Source organism: Eptesicus fuscus, chromosome 14, assembly GCF_027574615.1.
Source record: "Eptesicus fuscus isolate TK198812 chromosome 14, DD_ASM_mEF_20220401, whole genome shotgun sequence".
In the NCBI taxonomy this organism is placed as follows: Eukaryota; Metazoa; Chordata; class Mammalia; order Chiroptera; family Vespertilionidae; genus Eptesicus; species Eptesicus fuscus.
The window spans coordinates 8,256,583-8,272,860 of record NC_072486.1 but is presented as its reverse complement, the minus strand read 5'-3'; the positions used below and the strand labels follow the sequence as shown (position 1 = coordinate 8,272,860).

Genomic DNA, 16,278 nt, shown 5'->3' with positions numbered 1-16,278 from the left:
CACCACCCACACACACACACACTTCTGGAGTGCCTGGCTCTGCCCTTGGGCACCCCCTAAGCTGTGCACACAGGGCAGGGACACCTGGGTTTCTGCAGCCCCCTGAGTGGGGCCCACATGGAGGAATTTCCCAAAGCCTATTAGAGCAGTGGCAGCCTCCTGCCTGCCTCCTCGGCTGGGCAGGGCGGAGGGCGGAGGGAGAGAGGCAGGGAGGGGTGAGAGGAGGAAGGGAAAAAAGTTGGCAGGCCAACAGCAGAGCTGTGTCTGCATCCATCGCCGAGAGGAGGCCCGTGCGGTGTGGGGCGGGCCAGGAGCAGGAGAGGCCTTCCTCCCTTTGTGCTCCCCCTCCCCTCCTCCCCCCGGGGGCCCTATAAATAGGCCCAGCCCGGGCTGTGGCTCAGCTCTCCGAGGGAGTCAGGCACCAGGCAGCGGTCTCCAGCCAAGCCCCCGCCAGCATGGCCAGCGAGTTCAAGAAGAAGCTCTTCTGGAGGGCGGTGGTGGCCGAGTTCCTGGCCATGACCCTCTTCATCGTCATCAGCATCGGTTCTGCCCTGGGCTTCAACTTCCCGCTGAAGAACAACCAGACGTCAGGTGCGGCCCAGGACAATGTGAAGGTGTCCCTGGCCTTCGGGCTGAGCATCGCCACGATGGCCCAGAGCGTGGGCCACATCAGCGGCGCCCACCTCAACCCAGCCGTCACCCTGGGGCTGCTGCTCAGCTGCCAGATCAGCGTCCTCCGGGCCGTCCTGTACATCATCGCCCAGTGCGTGGGGGCCATCGTCGCCACCGCCATCCTCTCGGGCATCACCTCGTCCCTGCCCGACAACTCCCTGGGCAGCAATGCGGTGAGTAGGGTGGGCTTTCGAATGGTGCTGACAGGGCCTCGGTCTCATCCTCCACCCACTGTGCGGATGGGGACACTGAGGAGCAGAGAGGACAAGAGGTTGCCGGAGGTCACGCGGAGTTGGGGCTGGAACCCAGCTCCGCACGCAGCCCAGAGCCTGCTTCCTGCCGGGCACTGGGAAGCTGAGGCCCCGACAATAACAGTCTTGCCAACGTCCCCTGAGGTCATCTATTGTGGGGACTGAGCCCTGGAGGCAGCTAGCGTTGGGCCAGCAGCTCCTCACCTCTCAGCCCTGCCTGTGCAGTCAGCTCCCTGCTCTTGCAGCCTGGACCCTGGGAAACTCAGCCCCTGTCCCCAGCCCCCCCAAACCAGGTGCCCGGCAGCCAGGTCTGCAGGGGTGTGGGCAGTGGGGCCCCTCCTGTGGAGGACCCACTGATCTCCAGGGAGCCCCACAGGTCCCCAAACAGACTGCCTTCAGGAACCCCCCTCCCGCCCCTCTGGCCCCAGGAATGGGAGAGACTGGGGGCCGAGAAGGCTCTGGGCGGTTGGCAGGTGGTTTTCCTGGATTGCAGGGCGGGCCAGGCAGGGACCTCTTGCCTCGGGTCTGGGCTTCACTCTGTGGCTGGGCACCGGGAGGTGTGGCCCGTGTGTCTGTGTGTGGACGGGTGATACACGTGGACGGCGGCGTGGGGCTCGAGTGAGCGTAAGCCGCGCGCTCCCGTGGTGTCTGATTCTGCCAGCGTGTGTGTGAGCATGTTAGTGGGCTGTGTGAGCCTGGGTGGGGGTCAGGGGGTCCCCGCCTGTGCCTACTGCTCCTGGCTGGAGTGGGGCCGGGGCTAGGGGCACTAACGACAAGCAGATGTTGGCAATGGGTGGCAGCTGCTGAAAAGAATTCCTCGCGGGCCGCTCAGCACAGCTAATTGGCCTCTGGCTGCCGCCGCCCGCTGTCGCAGACCTGGGCTTTTCCAGACCCCGAGCCAAGTGCATACTCCGCCCCGCTCGGGCCACAGCAGGGGGCCTTGGCCCAGAGGCTGACCGAGGCTGGAAGGATGTCGAGGAGCACCTGGGTGCGGGTGCTCTCCCGGGCAGGGGAGAGGCCAAGGAGCAGAGAGGAGGAACTAGGACTCATGTGGAGGGAGAGGCTGGCGGGCCCGGGCAGGGCGGGCGGGTGTGGGGACCGTGAGGGAGATGGCACTGGGTGGTTCCTGGGACGGTCCCCGGGCTTCCCCGCCGATGCTCAGACCCGGCGGCAGGATCTGTGCCGAGGGATTAGCGTTCGTGTCACAGTGACACCTCGCCCAGCCCTCGGGAGAGCCCGCGCCGCTCGGCCCGCGGTTAAAGATTAGCCGTGCGGCTGGAGTTTAGACTTTAGTCAGGAGGCATGGCCGGGAGGGTGGAAGGGACACGGCCCTCCGGCCTCAGCTTCTCCAGTGCGGGCAGAGCCAGGCCACCTCAGGGAGCGCCCTTCTGGGCAGGGAGGCTCACCCTGGAGCTCAGCCGGCATCATGGGCTGGGAAGTGGTCCTCCGAGGGCTTTCCCGGCCCCTCCTGACCCTCCCTCTCCAGGGACAGGCCTCTGCTGGGGAGCTTGGCCACCGTGCGCCAGGCAGATGCCATCTGACCTGGCCACATCCTGCTCCAGTGTCTCATCCCCTTTCCGGCCTCCACTTTCCAGAGTCACCCTCACACCTGGGCTGGGCAGGCTGGAGGCGGGAGGAGGAAGGGGCAGCCTCTGGGGGGCCAGCCCTGGGCTGGGGGCAGGCCTATCTGCTGCTAACTTGCTGGTTTCCTTGGAGCCCGGGGCCCTGAGGCCACCTAGGTGTCTGATAGGTCCTGGCCACACCCGCGCTTGCAGCAGGCGCTGTGGGCCGGCGGTTATCACCCTGCCCAGGGCTGGGCTGCAGCCCAGGGGCCGAGCTGGACATGAGTGAGCTGAGCACTGTGCTGGGGCCCAGCACTGCCCTGTCCACCTGCGGGAACAGTCTCCCACCCGCCACGGGGGCCTGTCAGACCCTGGACCTGGGACCTGACGGGACCTGGGGGTGGCCTCAAGGCCTCAAGAGGCACAGAGACCAGTTTACAAAGCTGGTAGCTTACTCTTTCCTCCAGACCCTGGGGGGAGGGGGGCTCCCCTTGGGCCCCGGGCCCCACCCTAACCCAAGCCTGGGTGGAGCCAGGCATTGGCATGGAGATTTCCAAGGAAAATAGGGAAGAAAGTGGCAGGAAGTGGTTGGGGTGAGTCAGGGGATGTCCCCTGGGGAACTTTCTCCCCACTGAGTCCGGGCTCAGGGTACGCCCTGGAGGGACCACGGGCCTGTCCAGCCAGCAGGACTCCCGGCTGGTTCTAAGGGTCAAACTCCAATTTTGGCCAAGGTGAGAGGCTCGGGGGCAGGGGGCAGTGCCCCGCCCACTCCTGCCAGAGCTCAGCCACTGTTACCCGGTGTGACTCCATGTAACGGCCTTGCCCGGATGGCCCTGGGTCCCGTCTGTGAAATGGGGACAGAGCAGGGCGTGGCTGGGCTCTGGATGTAGAAGATGCTGTCCAGAGCACTCCGGCTCCTTTGACTCTCCCCTCGGCTGTCTCACCTCGGCCGCCTGCTCTCAGGGCCGGGGCCGCTGCAGGCTCAGTGCGGGCTGAGTCAGCTGCCTCCCTGCCCCGGGAAGCCCACGGTCTGGGCGAGATAAGCCCCGTGCACAGCTGCCCGTGATACGAGGCAGGAGGCAGGTGTGATAAGAGGTGTGAGGGTGGCCAGGCAACTTCTGACCTACGGGGAGGGGAGGGCCAGGAAGGCTTCAGGGAGGAGGTGCCACATGAGCCTCAATGAGGAGACCCCACGAGGGAAGGGCTTTCAGCATAGGCTAGGGGTCAGTGAGAGGTCATGGCCTGGGAGTTGTGGGTTGTGGCCGGACTGGGGTCATGGCAGGAGGGTGGGCTCTGGAGGATGGCGAGGGCTCAGGACCAGGCCAGGGTCTGACTGCACCCTAGAGGGGACGGGATTCCTGGCCATCCCAGCGCCTGCGATGTCAGCCCCTTAGGGGGCTCAGGCAGAGCACAAACTCCCCTCTTTGGGGGTCTCTCTTAGCCCTGCCGATTCAGGGCCTGACTGCCGTTGCCTGCTGCATCCAAGGCCAGACCTCAGCCCTAAACCTGCCTCTTCTCTGGTTTCCCGGGCCTCAGTTTCCCCAACCAGAGTGAGAGGCCCCCATGCCACCACCCCTCCCAGAGTTGGGGACCACTCCTGCCTCCTCCAGAGCTGGCAGTGGGCTGGGGAAAGGGAGGCCAGAATTTCCCAAGGACCCTGTCCGCCAGGCCTGCGCGGGGCGGGGCGGGGGGGGGGGGGGGCGGGCTGGTGGTGCCACCGCTGGGCCCTGTAATTACGGCTTCCAGCCCGGCCCAGATGAGGGGGCGGCACAGAGAGCAGGCCTGCGGTGGAGACTTCCCTCCCCACGGACCTCTGAGGCCGCTTACCCTCCGAGCCCTCTCAGCGGCCCGCTGGCCCCTGGTGCCTGCCCGACTCCTGCCCGGGCCAGGCTCACGGGGGAAACCCGCATCGGAAGGGGTGCCGCTCTGAGACGGCGCCTCGGTCTGAGGGGACGCACCTTGCCCTGCCTCCCAGGCCACAGCCCCCCTCTCCCACCTCGCAGGCCTCCCCAACCTGAGCTCCGGCCCAGACAGTGCTTTCTGTAGGGCCCCACCCAGTGGGTGTTCCTTCAGCATCCGACCAGGGGACTCTCCCCAGGCAGCGCCCATGTGCCCCTGCCCGCCCCTGGGCATAGGAAGCCCCGTTTCTTACAGGCAGAGCCTCCCGGGGGTCTTGGTCCCCATCCTTGGGAAGAGCCAGTGGGTGTGGGCAGGGCAGTGCCATGGCCAGGGTCCCCTCGGCGGGGCCTCTCCCAGGGCTCCGTGCCCACAGTGCTGCCCAGTGGGGAGAGCACACCGAGGCTGAACCCACCTCAGAAGATGGTGGGAGAGGCCGGAAATGAGCAGTTCCTTCGGCGCCTGAAACCCACCGCCAGGAGGCTGTCCGCCGGGACGGGAGGGTTTTGTTTCCTTGGAAGAGGCTGTTTCCCAGCCAGTGGGCGCCTGTCATCAGGGCCCGCAAGGAGGATCTGCCCGGCAGCCGGCCGCGGGGCCCCTGGCCGAGGGGCACCTGGCTGAGGGGCACCTGGTCGCGGGGCACCTGGCTGAGGGGCACCTGGTCGCGGGGCACCTGGCTGAGGGGCACCTGGCTGAGGGGCACCTGGCCGAGGGGCACCTGGCCGCGGGCACAGCAGGGCGGGCAGAGGGCCTGTGACAGGTTCTGCACCAGAGGGTGACCCTGGGTCTCGGAGGCGGGGTCCACGTCGGGAAGGGAGGGGTCCTGGAGCATCCGAGCCAAGGCCCCCATTTTCCTAATGGACACGCTTAAGCTGCACCAACACACGCACTCACACACACACACACTCACCCCCACGCACACACTCACACACACACACACATACACTCACCCCCACGCATACACACACACACACTAACCCCCACGCACACACTCTCACACACACTCAACCACACACTCACACACACACACGCACACATATACACAGGCAAGCACAGACACACATACACACACACACGGCACACACACAGATGCACATATACACACACACACACACACACATGCACACACACACTGGTACATGGCACAGGGGGGCACACACACGTGGGTGTGGGGCAATTCTCAAGTCTGGGTGGCTCCACTCAGGCCTCGGGACCCAGAGGGTGGGGCGGGGGCTCCTCAATGGAGCCTCTTCCTCTCCCGCCGCAGGGCAGGAGCTGCTGGTGGGGGCGGGGGGGGGGGGGGGAGGCTGGAGGAAGCCATTGCTTTGTGTATTGTTTCTTGTCAGGAAGATGGAATGGCTTCTGCGGGCAAATAAAGGGCCTTCTGAGACCTGCTCTCCCTCACTCGGGGGGCCTCCTTCCCGTCTCCTCCCCCCTCCCAGCCAGCAGGGGCACCTGTGTGTGGGTGTGCGACGCACAGGGACACACACGGCGGCACCCCCAGCCACGCCACCCAGCGTGGCCGTCCAGGGCCCCGTGCGGTGGGGGTTCTCAGAGTCGGTGGACCCACCGGCCAAGGCACAGCAGGTGTGTCTGAATGTCCCGTGTGGGCTGAAAAAGTGTATATTCTCAAATTTGGGGGTGCAGGGTCGACATATTCTCCTTAAATCAAGCACATGCACACATGGATGCCCATGGAGGGGTGACAGGGCCCTGCGAGGCCCCCAATGGGAGTCTGTGCCTTGGGTGGGGGCAGCCTCGCTGTCTCCCGTCCCCTGCTCTTCTAGGGAAGATGCTCAGAGCCTCGGCAGGCCTGGCTCTGGAGCCCCCAGGCGTGGGGTGCCAGCGTCCAGGCCAAGTAGGGGGCCTGGGCCTCGGAAGATACCTTGGTCAGCTTGCCCACGGGCAGGAGAGAGGGTTTGAGGCTTATTGCCTGGAGAGGTCAGCCCTGTGCCACTCTGGTGCCAGGACACGCTGGCAGCTAAAGAGCCATCTCCTGCCGGCTCCCCAGTCCAAGCTGGGAGCAGCCCGGTCCCTGGGCCTGGCCTGTGGCAGCCAGCGCCTTGGCCTGTGCGTGTGGGAGGCACAGCCCCAGGGCAAGGATCCTGGCTGTGCTGCCTGGTCCCTGAGCCTCAGCTTCCCCACCCGCCGTCACACGGGGCCCTTGCACTGGCCGCCCGCAAGGACCACGGAAGCTGATGACTGGCCAGTGGTCCCCCAGCTAGAGAGCAAATGAACCTTCCTTGGGGGCCAGAGAGCTTCCCGGATCCGGCCGCCTCCCGGAGGGGGCAGTTCTAGATAATTAGCATCCTCACCACTTACGTAAACCACACAGCGAGTGTACCCTCCAGGGGCTGGGCAGGGAGCTGGGGCGCCTCCCCGCCCTGCCCTCACTGAGCTCTCAGCCCGGGGGGGCGGGGGGGGGGGCGGGGGTGAGCACCCCCATAGGAGGCAGGAGATTGGGGCAGTTCAGTGAGGGCCGGGTGGGGTAACCACAGGGACCTGGGCAGGCTTCTTGGAGCTGGGGGTGGGGGTGGGGGGGGGAGGCGGGGAGTCTGAATACGCCGTGAGAGTCGCCTTCGGTGGGCTTGGTACGCACACTCGCACCTTTCAGGGCTTCACAGGGGACGCGTGGATTATTCTGTTATTCCCACTTGCATGCACAAAACTGCTCCTTTCCTCGGCGGCCGTCATCAGCGAACTATCAGCCCTGGGCTGGGCGAGAGGGTCCGGGGGTGTGCAAACATGTATTTTTCTCCATAGCAAGTGACCACAACTGGGATTGGCTGTATTTTTCATTGTTTCCAATTTAATGGGTTGCAAATAGTAACATATGTTTAGAACTTTTACCCGCTCTTTCCTGGACATCGAGTTTCAACAGACCTTTCACTACCCTTTCCAGTTCTGAATCATCAAGTGTTTCCAGATGTCAGTAACGCCAGTGCAGGGGCAGTCCAAGGAGAGGGGGGCAGTAGCCAGTGAAGCAATCAGGGGAGGCTTCCTGATGGTGGTGGTGGTAATAGGTTTTGGGAGAGGAAGGTTATCAACCCGTGTGGCTCTGGCAGTCAGGTTCTGAGGGGTCTGGGCAGTCAGGAAGGGGCATCCTGGAGATCCCAGGGCAGGAGGCCCATTCCTGTGGACTCAGAGGGAAGGGCAGGGCACCAGCCCCTGCTCCCTTCACATGAAGAGTGGTGCCTCTGGGGAGAGCAGGGGCCGGGATGCTCAGACCTGGTGAAGAATCCGGGGAGGCGATGAGCTCATCCAGGCCACATCTGTGAGAGCAGCGGGTGGGGATGGGGGAGTATGAGGCAGGAGCCACTTAGAGCAGGGGCTCCATTAATCAGCGTGGAAGGGCTGGTTTCGGGCCTCCCGCCAGCGAGCAATTAGGCCGACCCTGGAGAGCGGAGGAGCGGCAGGAGCGGGAGCCTGCGTTTCCTGGGCGCTCAGACACGGAGGGTAGTGGCAGGTGTGAGTGTGATGGGCCCCGCCTCACCAGCCTGGCATCCATGGAGCCTGTTCAGCACCAGGCAGGCCTCCCTCCTGTCTCCACACCCCTGCCCAGCAGGGCCCTTCCCTCCTGCCTGTCCCAGTCCTGGGATAAGAGGGTAAAAAACCAGAACAAAGCCTCAACTCTCCTGATCCAAATGCCCCGGGACCGCCCCCGTCGCCTGTCTAGTTTATAGATGGGGAAACCGAGGACCAGAGCGGCCAGGCCATGGTCACGGCGTCAGCGAGTCGAGGAGCGCGGAGGGCTGGCTGAGCCGGGGCTGCAGCGCGGGGCAGGGATGTGAGTCACTTTCCCTGTGACCCGGGGCTGCAGACAAAGGCGGGAAGAGAATTGTTCTGTGAGCCGCCCTCACTGTGTGGCTGAGAAAACTTCTGGAGGGAGGAGGAGTGCCCCCCACCTAGGATTCTGCAAAGCGCCCGACTACCCTGGAGACACCTCCTGCCCTCAGGACGGGACTTCACGTTTAGGCTTCGTTGGACACACCAGCCCTGCCTGGGAGAAGGCAGCCTAGGCGGCCGCATCCGGGCATCTTTGTGGGTGGGCCTGTGCTGATGTGGCCCAACCCCTCTGTGTGGGCACCTGGTCCTGAGACGCCCCCCCCCAGGGGGCGGGGCAGGGGCTCCTGGGGAAGGGTCTCCCTGGTGCAGCCGCAGAGGGTGGGCTCCGGTGACCTCACAGCAGCTCCCATTCCCTTCCTTTTCCATGAGTCATGTTACTAAAAGCGGCCCAGGGGCAAGTGACAGCTAGATGTGGTGCAGGGCCTATGTGGCCAGAGAGAGGGAGGGGGCTGGACCAGGAGGGAGAGGGAGGGGCAGGCAGGGAAGGCACTGCCCAGAAGTGGGAGAGAGACTCCGGATCAGGGGAGACAGACAGAGGTGGGAAGGAGACAGGCACCAAGGAGAGAGGCACAGAGGGAGCTGGGCCGGCTGAGGAGGACCTCCCAGCTTTGGGAGTTTTAGATGCAGCCAGGGAAGGGGTAGAATGTTTGGACTTTTGGGTAAAAAGCAATGTCTCCAGCTGGGCCCTCCCACCCAATTGCTTCCTCCTATGACTGTCACTGAGTGTCCCTTACCATCTCCTCCCCTGCCTGGGCCTCGCCCCTGGCCTATGGCCTTGGTCCCGGTAGACCAAGGATACAGACGCCCGCCCCCCCAGCCCCGCCCTCACCCCAGGCCTCCCCCGCCTCTGGGCAGGTACCAGGGCCCAGCTGGTGCTTCCTCAGCAGGTGTGAGAGGGACAAGGCCTGGTGGCCACTAGCAGCTGTGTGTGCTTGAGGAGGGCCCAGCCCCTCTGGGCCAACCACGGGTGATGTGGTGGGCTCAGGGCACGGAGGGTCTGGCCCGTGGTGCCCAGGCCTGAGGGCCCTGAGACACAGTCCCCCCTGCCCTGCTCACGGAGCCTCGCTGTCCCTGTCCCCTACAGCTGGCCTCGGGCGTGAACGCGGGCCAGGGCCTGGGCATCGAGATCATCGCCACCCTGCAGCTGGTGCTGTGCGTGCTGGCCACCACCGACCGGAGGCGCCGTGACCTGGGGGGCTCAGCCCCCCTTGCCATAGGCCTCTCTGTGGCCTTGGGACACCTGCTGGCGGTGAGTGGGGGTGGGGGTGGAGAGGGCAAGGCCAGGCAGGGGCTGTCCGGGTACCCTGTCATGGGCAGTGGAAGGGACCCAGACTGGGCTCATTCTGTGGGGCTATCAGCTCTTTGGGCCTTGGCGGGGGGTGGGGGGGAGGGAAGGAGGGAGGATGGTGGGGAGGCAGGTTCTGCCCATGAGCGGGAAGGGCAGGGGCCTCCTGACCATCTTCCTGGTGCTGATTGCTGCCTGTCTGTCTTTTCTCTGTCATTTTCTTCCTCTCCCCTTGTCTGTTTCTCTGTCTTCCCTCCCTCTGCCCACGTCCTTCCGCCTCACAGATCGACTACACGGGCTGCAGCATTAACCCTGCCCGCTCCTTCGGCTCGTCGGTGATCAGTAACAACTTCAAGGACCACTGGGTAAGCGCTGAGGGCTGCCGTGGAGGTGGGCGGGAGGCTTTGGTGCCGCGGAAGCCCGCCCCCACCCTGTGGCATCTTCTCCCAGCCAGAGGCTCTGGGAGGAGCCAGGGCAGGGGACCTGGACACAGAGCTGAGATGGAGAGCCGTGGGGCCAGGCCTGGAACAGCGAGGGCTGGGGGTCCCCTCCCAGCTCGGCCAGCAGCATGGCTGAGAGTCAGGCCGGAGTACTGGCTCTGCCACTTTCCAACTGAGTATGACCTGGGCAGGCTGCTGGCCTCTCCAAGCCTACTTCCTGAGCGGTGAAGCTGGGGTGCAGCGGCACCCCCAACCCCGCAGCGGGGACAACCGGCCTCACCGCCTGCAAGCTGAGCTCAGCATGGGGTCGGCGCTCCATGGATTTAGCTGTTCTTACTGTTGGTGTGCTTTAAAAAAATACGTTTTTATTGCTTTTTAGAGAGAGAGGGAGGGAGAGGAAGAGAGAGATAGAAACATCGATGAGAGAGAAACATTGATTGGCTGCCTCCTGCATGCCCCCTACTGGGGATGGAGCTCATAACCCAGGTATGTGCCCTGACCGGGAATCGATCCATGACTTCCCGGTCCATACGTCAATGCTCAACCACTGAGCCACACCGGCCGGGCACTGTTGGTGTTTCTGTTCCAGGCCAGCCTTCTACCCAACTAGCCTCTGTGACCCTCTGCAGCTGGGCGGGGCAGTGGCCACCCTCAGGAAGGGGCTGAGCGGGGCCACACGGGGGCAGGGAGGTGCCCACTACCACTGTCCGGGCTTGGGCCAGATGTGGGGGGCACTGGAATCAGGATGTTGGGGTGCAGCGCTGACACTGGTGGGAGAGAACCCCTCAGTGGGTGGTGGGGCGGGGAGCTCAGGGACAGCATCCCAGAAGCGGGGACCGTCCGTAGCCCCCGCAGGCTGGCCCGGCGCCCTCTGAGCATGCCTCTCTGCGCCTAGGTCTTCTGGGTGGGGCCGTTCATCGGGGCCGCCCTCGCTGTGCTCATCTACGACTTCATCCTGGCCCCGCGCAGCAGCGACCTCGCAGACCGCATGAAGGTGTGCACCAGCGGCCAGGCGGAGGAGTACGACCTGGACGGCGAAGACATCCACTCCAGGGTGGAGATGAAGCCCAAGTAGAGGGCCTGGCCCCGCGCAATCACAGGGGGCGGGGGCAGGGGCGGGCGGCGGGAGGGGCGGGGCGAAACCCATATTGTAGACACTCTGACGAGCTGGCCAAAGTTTCTTGCCAAAGATCCGCGGGACTTGCGTGGCCATGCCTGATTTGGGCTGTTCCTATCACTTTCTTTCTCTTTCTCTGTTGCCTGGCCTTGGGGCTTCCTGGAGACCAAGACTCCCCACGCGCCCACTCCCTTGAAGTCCCAGAGGAGGTGAAAGAGAGGCACCCACCCTCAGAGTGTGACAGGGGGTGTGCCAGAAAGCCCCCTCCCCCCGAAGCAGCTCACCAGCTCACCTGCCGCAGGTGCCTGGGGCCCCGCTGTCATCGTTTTGCGCCGTTGGGTGTGGCCTTCTCCTGTAACTTGCACTTTGCCCTCAGGGGCGCTTAGAGGGAAACAGACCCCAGGAGGGGGGGTAGGAGCAAGCGGTGACCAGCTCTGCCTGGGCAGTTTGCCTTGCTTCCAGTGCCCCCATCTGAGAGTGGCAGGGGGAGAGAGAGCTCCGTGGCCCGAGGTCCCTCTCTGGGGTTCTGTGAGTGTAGACACACTGTGGGCTCTGGAAGATGTCTTATCAGCGTCTTCCACTCGCGCTGGGTTCTCTCCCCCAGTACAGAGGCAGCCAGGACACATGCGTGTTTCTAAGCAGCGAGCAGCAGCCAGTCCAGCCGCTGGAACCAGCCAGGGCCTGCTGGCCTGCTGGAACCAGTGAAGGGCATTTAGAGGTCAAAGGAGGAACGCCCACGTTCCCTCGCTCAGTTTTAGTTGGTCATTTCCGCCTATCACTGCACCATTATTCGGTTCTCCGCTTCCTCCTGCCAGAGGCGACACAGGTCCCTGTTACGCAAGGGTGTGTGTATGAAAGGACAGTTTGGGGACAGATGTGGCTTGGTCCACGGCAGCAGATGCCCTGGCTGGGCCTCAGGGGTTTCCAAGCCCCCAGCTGATTGTGAGGGCCGAGGAGCGGCTTGCCCCCTTGCTGCTGAGCTCCTGGCTGGAGGCGTTCAGGCCGCTGGGTGACCTGCACAGGCTCCCGTGTGACCCAGGCCACAGCCTTCCCTCCTCACTTACCTGGAGGGAGAGTCGGCCTTGGCCTTGACCTGATGAAGGACCTACGGCTGCAGGCCAAGGACATACAGTTCAGAGCACACGGTCCGTTTCAGGGGCAGCCATCTACACAGTCCATTCAATCCCACCAGGGCCAGAGCCGGTCCCCCACGTGCCCAGAGCCGCGATGGTGACAAAACCGAGACACCATACCCAGGTACCTAGAAGCAGGAGGCCTTAACACGCTCCCCGAGCCCATCTGCACACGCTCTTTCCCATTCCCTAGCAGGGACTTCCCACCTTACAGATAAGGAAACTGAGGCCCAAGGGCCCACAGCTAGGTCATGATTTGGCCAGGCCTATCAGCCAAGGCCATGTCTCTGGCTACTACCTGGCCCAGGAGACTGGCCCCTCTCACCCCCAGCTTCTCAGTTTCGGCCTGGGCAGGGGCCAGGGGGCTGAGGGTTGTGCTGGAGGGGAGAAGGGGGCAGGCCCACCCCCCTGCCTGTCCTTGCTGTTGTTCACCAGGCCCTGCTTCTGCCTGCTCTGCACATGTCTCTTGGGAATTGGAATTTCATTGTATGTTAAGAAAATAAAGGAAAATGACTTCTCATGTCATCCAGGCTTCCTGCAGCTTTCTTTCATCACCGGGTTTCCACAAAAGATCTCCGGGTCTGGGAGGAGAGAGGGATGCACCCACGGGAGGCCCTGCCTGCCCTCCTGCCCCAGGACCCCTGGTCTCAGCCTGAGGGACACAGGGTCCTGCCCCTGGTAGGGCCCGTTTTTTATTCTAGCACACGAAGGGGTGGGGAGCAGCAGGACTGAAGTGTGACCACCCATTAGCCCCTCTGCCTTCCTCCTAGCAGGACCCAAGGGGCACCAGGGACGGCCCAGGTGTCCCTCCTTGTCCCTTCACTCCTATTTCTGACCCCACCCACCCCTGTGCTGGGTACTGGGGCCCAAGGCTCAGTCCCCTGGGGGAGGCGGACTCATGCAGCCGAGCTGAGTGGAGTGAGCACCAGGCACAGGCCATGACCTGCAGAAGCTCAGAGGGAGACAGCTCAGGCCCGGAGCTCTGTGGGCACCTCCCCCCCCCCCCCGAATGGGCATTTTCCCTGGAGGTCTGTGGCTTTGGTCAGAAGTGAGAGGTCAGAGTGGGCTGGCCTCTGTCTGGAGGGGACCAGGAGCCAGGAAAGGACCCCTCTGTCTGACCCTTTCCCTGTCCCCGTGCAGCCCAAGGCCAGTGTGGGCTGAAAAAGGCCCTGTCTCCCACCCCAGGCCTTTGAACTGACAAAATCCCTCCCCACTCATGGCACTCCCTGCAGTGTGGGGGGCATGGCAGGTGTGCGTGTCCTCATTCAACAGAGGGGCGATGATTCTCAGAGAACACCCCAAAGTCTCGGACAGAGTCCATGCCAAGCTGACACTGGACAGAAACGCTGATCGTCCCTGGGGTGCATTCACTTGGGGCTCGTTTCTCCAAGGACCGTTACACTGGGAACGTGAGGGCCCCGTTCGTAGAGGACAGACCCTGTCCCAGCGTGCAGGCTTGCACGTCCCAGGCGGCCTGGAGTCTGGGAGGCTCAGGGAACCTCAACCCTTTGGAGATCACCCTGGGCCCAGCGACAGGTGCTCCATGGGTGTGGTCTGAGCAGGGATGGGGTGTCTGGGGAGGTCCTGGCACCCCAACAATGTTCCTTAGAGACACATGTGTCCTGCCTCCCTCAGGCGGAGGGCTTGGCTGATGGTGATGCAGGGGAGGCTAGACAGGGCTGGGGGGCGAGCTCACCCCACTGAAGGCTGAGTCAGTGCTGTCGGAACAGGATTTCTCATCGCGCACTGGGCCACTGGGAGTGGCACCTGGGCTGTCCGCACATGCATCTCTCGGGTTGAGGACAGGCTGGTATGGATGGGGTAGTGCCAGCCCTGCTGGGAATGGGATATGGACTAGTCACTAGCCCATGGCAGCCCAGCGAGGCTCTCTCTCACAGCCCTGCTTGGCTTGTCTTCTTATCGCATCCTATCCTCGCAGGCACGAAGCCGTCTCAGTCCCCACTATGGGCCCCGGCCACCCCCACCTCAACCCCTGCTCTTCCTGGACCGGCCCTGGCCACTCCAGGGCAGAACCTTTCTTATTGATGACTTAGTTATAACTTCTAGAACCCTAGTGCCAGGAGGGAACTTACTATTTGTGAGAAACTTCCCTGGAACTGCACATACAGTCTTTCTAATCTTTATAACATCCTTGGAAGGTAGAGATGACTGAGGATGCTGAGGTCCCTGAATATGAAATGATTGGCCCAAGCTCTCACAAAAGGCTGGTGCCAGAATTGGGATTTGAACCTGCCCCCTGTCTGGCTTCAACAATGGGGCTCTTCCCACTCTGTGGTGCTCACCTGTTTTGTCACGACCTCCGTTAAGTTTAGCTCTGGGCCAGCCGGGCAGCCAGGCTTCCTCTGCCTGAAAGGTGTGAAGAGGGAAGAGGAAGGGAAAAGACCACCTGGCTGGAGGGGATGCTAGCACCAGGAGAAGCACTTCATTCAGGGGCCAGCTGGACACCGAGTCTGCCTGAGACACACTGGCACCCCCTGGCCCCAGGCTGCTCTTCTGGCACTGGCATCATCACAGCCTCCCCCGTGCCCTCTAGTCCTGACTGACCCTCTATCTGGAAGGAAAATGTCTGCTAAACCTGCTCATCCAGAGCTTGTCCTTTCCCACCAGAGTACATGGGAAAGGGAAGGGCAATGCTGCACGCTGAGGATTAATAGTGCACTATGAAGGGGCCTCAGAAACCATCCAAGCCTAGGAGCAAGAGCTTTGTGGCCAGGCTATCCCAGACTCCATGTCATCTTCCAGTCTGTGGGTTCAGTGCTTCAGGTACCCTCACTCTCAAGGGTCATGCCTGACTCCACTCTGCTCATGTTCTGTCAGCCCAGCACAGAGGAGATGTTTTGGGGGAATAACTAGAACTGGCATGGGGCTTCTGGAGCAGCCAGAGCCCTTGTCAGTTTTGTTCATCAAACTTTAATGGAGAGAGTAAATTTCCTGGAAGATTCCATGACTCAACCTTTGTCTCCCAGCCGCCAAGCATTCGGGCCACTGCACACATGAGGTGCTTTGGTGGGTGGGTGGGGCACCTGCCACCCCATCCGCTGGGTCTCTGTGGAGACCAGACAACAGGTCCCTTCCCCACTGGACTCCTCTATGGTCCCGAGATGTGCACACGGAGGTGGCTCAGCCGGCCCAGAAGGCCATGCCCTCTGCACTTGGCCCAGCAGGAAGCAGGATGTCATCCAGCAGTTACTCAATCCTAGAATATTTGTCTCTCCATTAAACTCACAAGAGCAAAAAGCTGCACTTCCACAATTGCCCCACCTGCTCCGAGGCCTCCGAGGAACCTGGCCCAGATCGCACGATTTCCCAAAGCCCTTTGGAGGGAACATCAGCCAGAGCCCTGTGGTCACTGTTCAGATCAACCTGAAGTTGCTTTTCAGGTGCACATATACATGACCTCAAGCCTTGGGTCACTCAGTCCTGGGTTTCTAAGCATCCAGCAACCCGTATTTTCCTTCCTCCTCCAGGATCAAGGGGATTCCTCCCTCCAGGCCCTGGAGAGGTGCTGAGGGGTCCATGGGAGAAGAATGGGCCTTTGAAACTACCTGAACTGGGGTCAGTCAACTGGCCAGACAGAGACTCCATCCAGCCTCAGTGGTCCCCATCCCAGCCTCTTTAGTTACCTCAAAAGCTTGTGCGGGCTCAAAGAGGGACACACGGATGTCTGTGGGTGGCTCAAGGCAGCCATTTGCCACTTGGTCCCAAGGGCCACAGCGCCTTTGGGGGAATTGGTAGCTGCCGGGAGGGTTCTCTTCCTTTCGGGGTTCCAGGCTGGTGACCAGTATCCTTGGAGCCAGAGCCGGGAGCTGGTCTGGAAAAGCACTGGAGGGACTAGAGCCAGGGCCCCCGCCCTTGGCGTGGCCGGCCACGTGCAGGCCCATTAGGGTTTTTCCATCTCTCCATGGGTCACACCTTCCCTGGTCAGGGGCCTCTCAAGAAGGAGGACAGTGATTAATGTTTTATGGACGAGCTGCTGGGCATGACACCTTGTTTGCTTTAGGTTTAGAATACAATGAGGGCGATGATCGGAATGCGCTGCGAGCTGAGGGCCAGCA

General features: G+C 62.8%; 1 protein-coding gene across 1 annotated transcript; it reads left to right on the top strand.

The window, feature by feature from the left end:
- The first annotated feature begins 387 nt into the window (after positions 1-387).
- On the top strand, positions 388-11,081 carry AQP1 (aquaporin 1 (Colton blood group)). Its single transcript, XM_008147556.3, has 4 exons — positions 388-845; positions 9,312-9,476; positions 9,797-9,877; positions 10,848-11,081. The coding sequence occupies exons 1-4, from the start codon at positions 456-458 to the stop codon at positions 11,025-11,027; spliced, it is 816 nt and encodes a 271-aa protein (XP_008145778.1). The 5' UTR covers positions 388-455; the 3' UTR covers positions 11,028-11,081.
- The last annotated feature ends 5,197 nt before the right edge of the window (positions 11,082-16,278 follow it).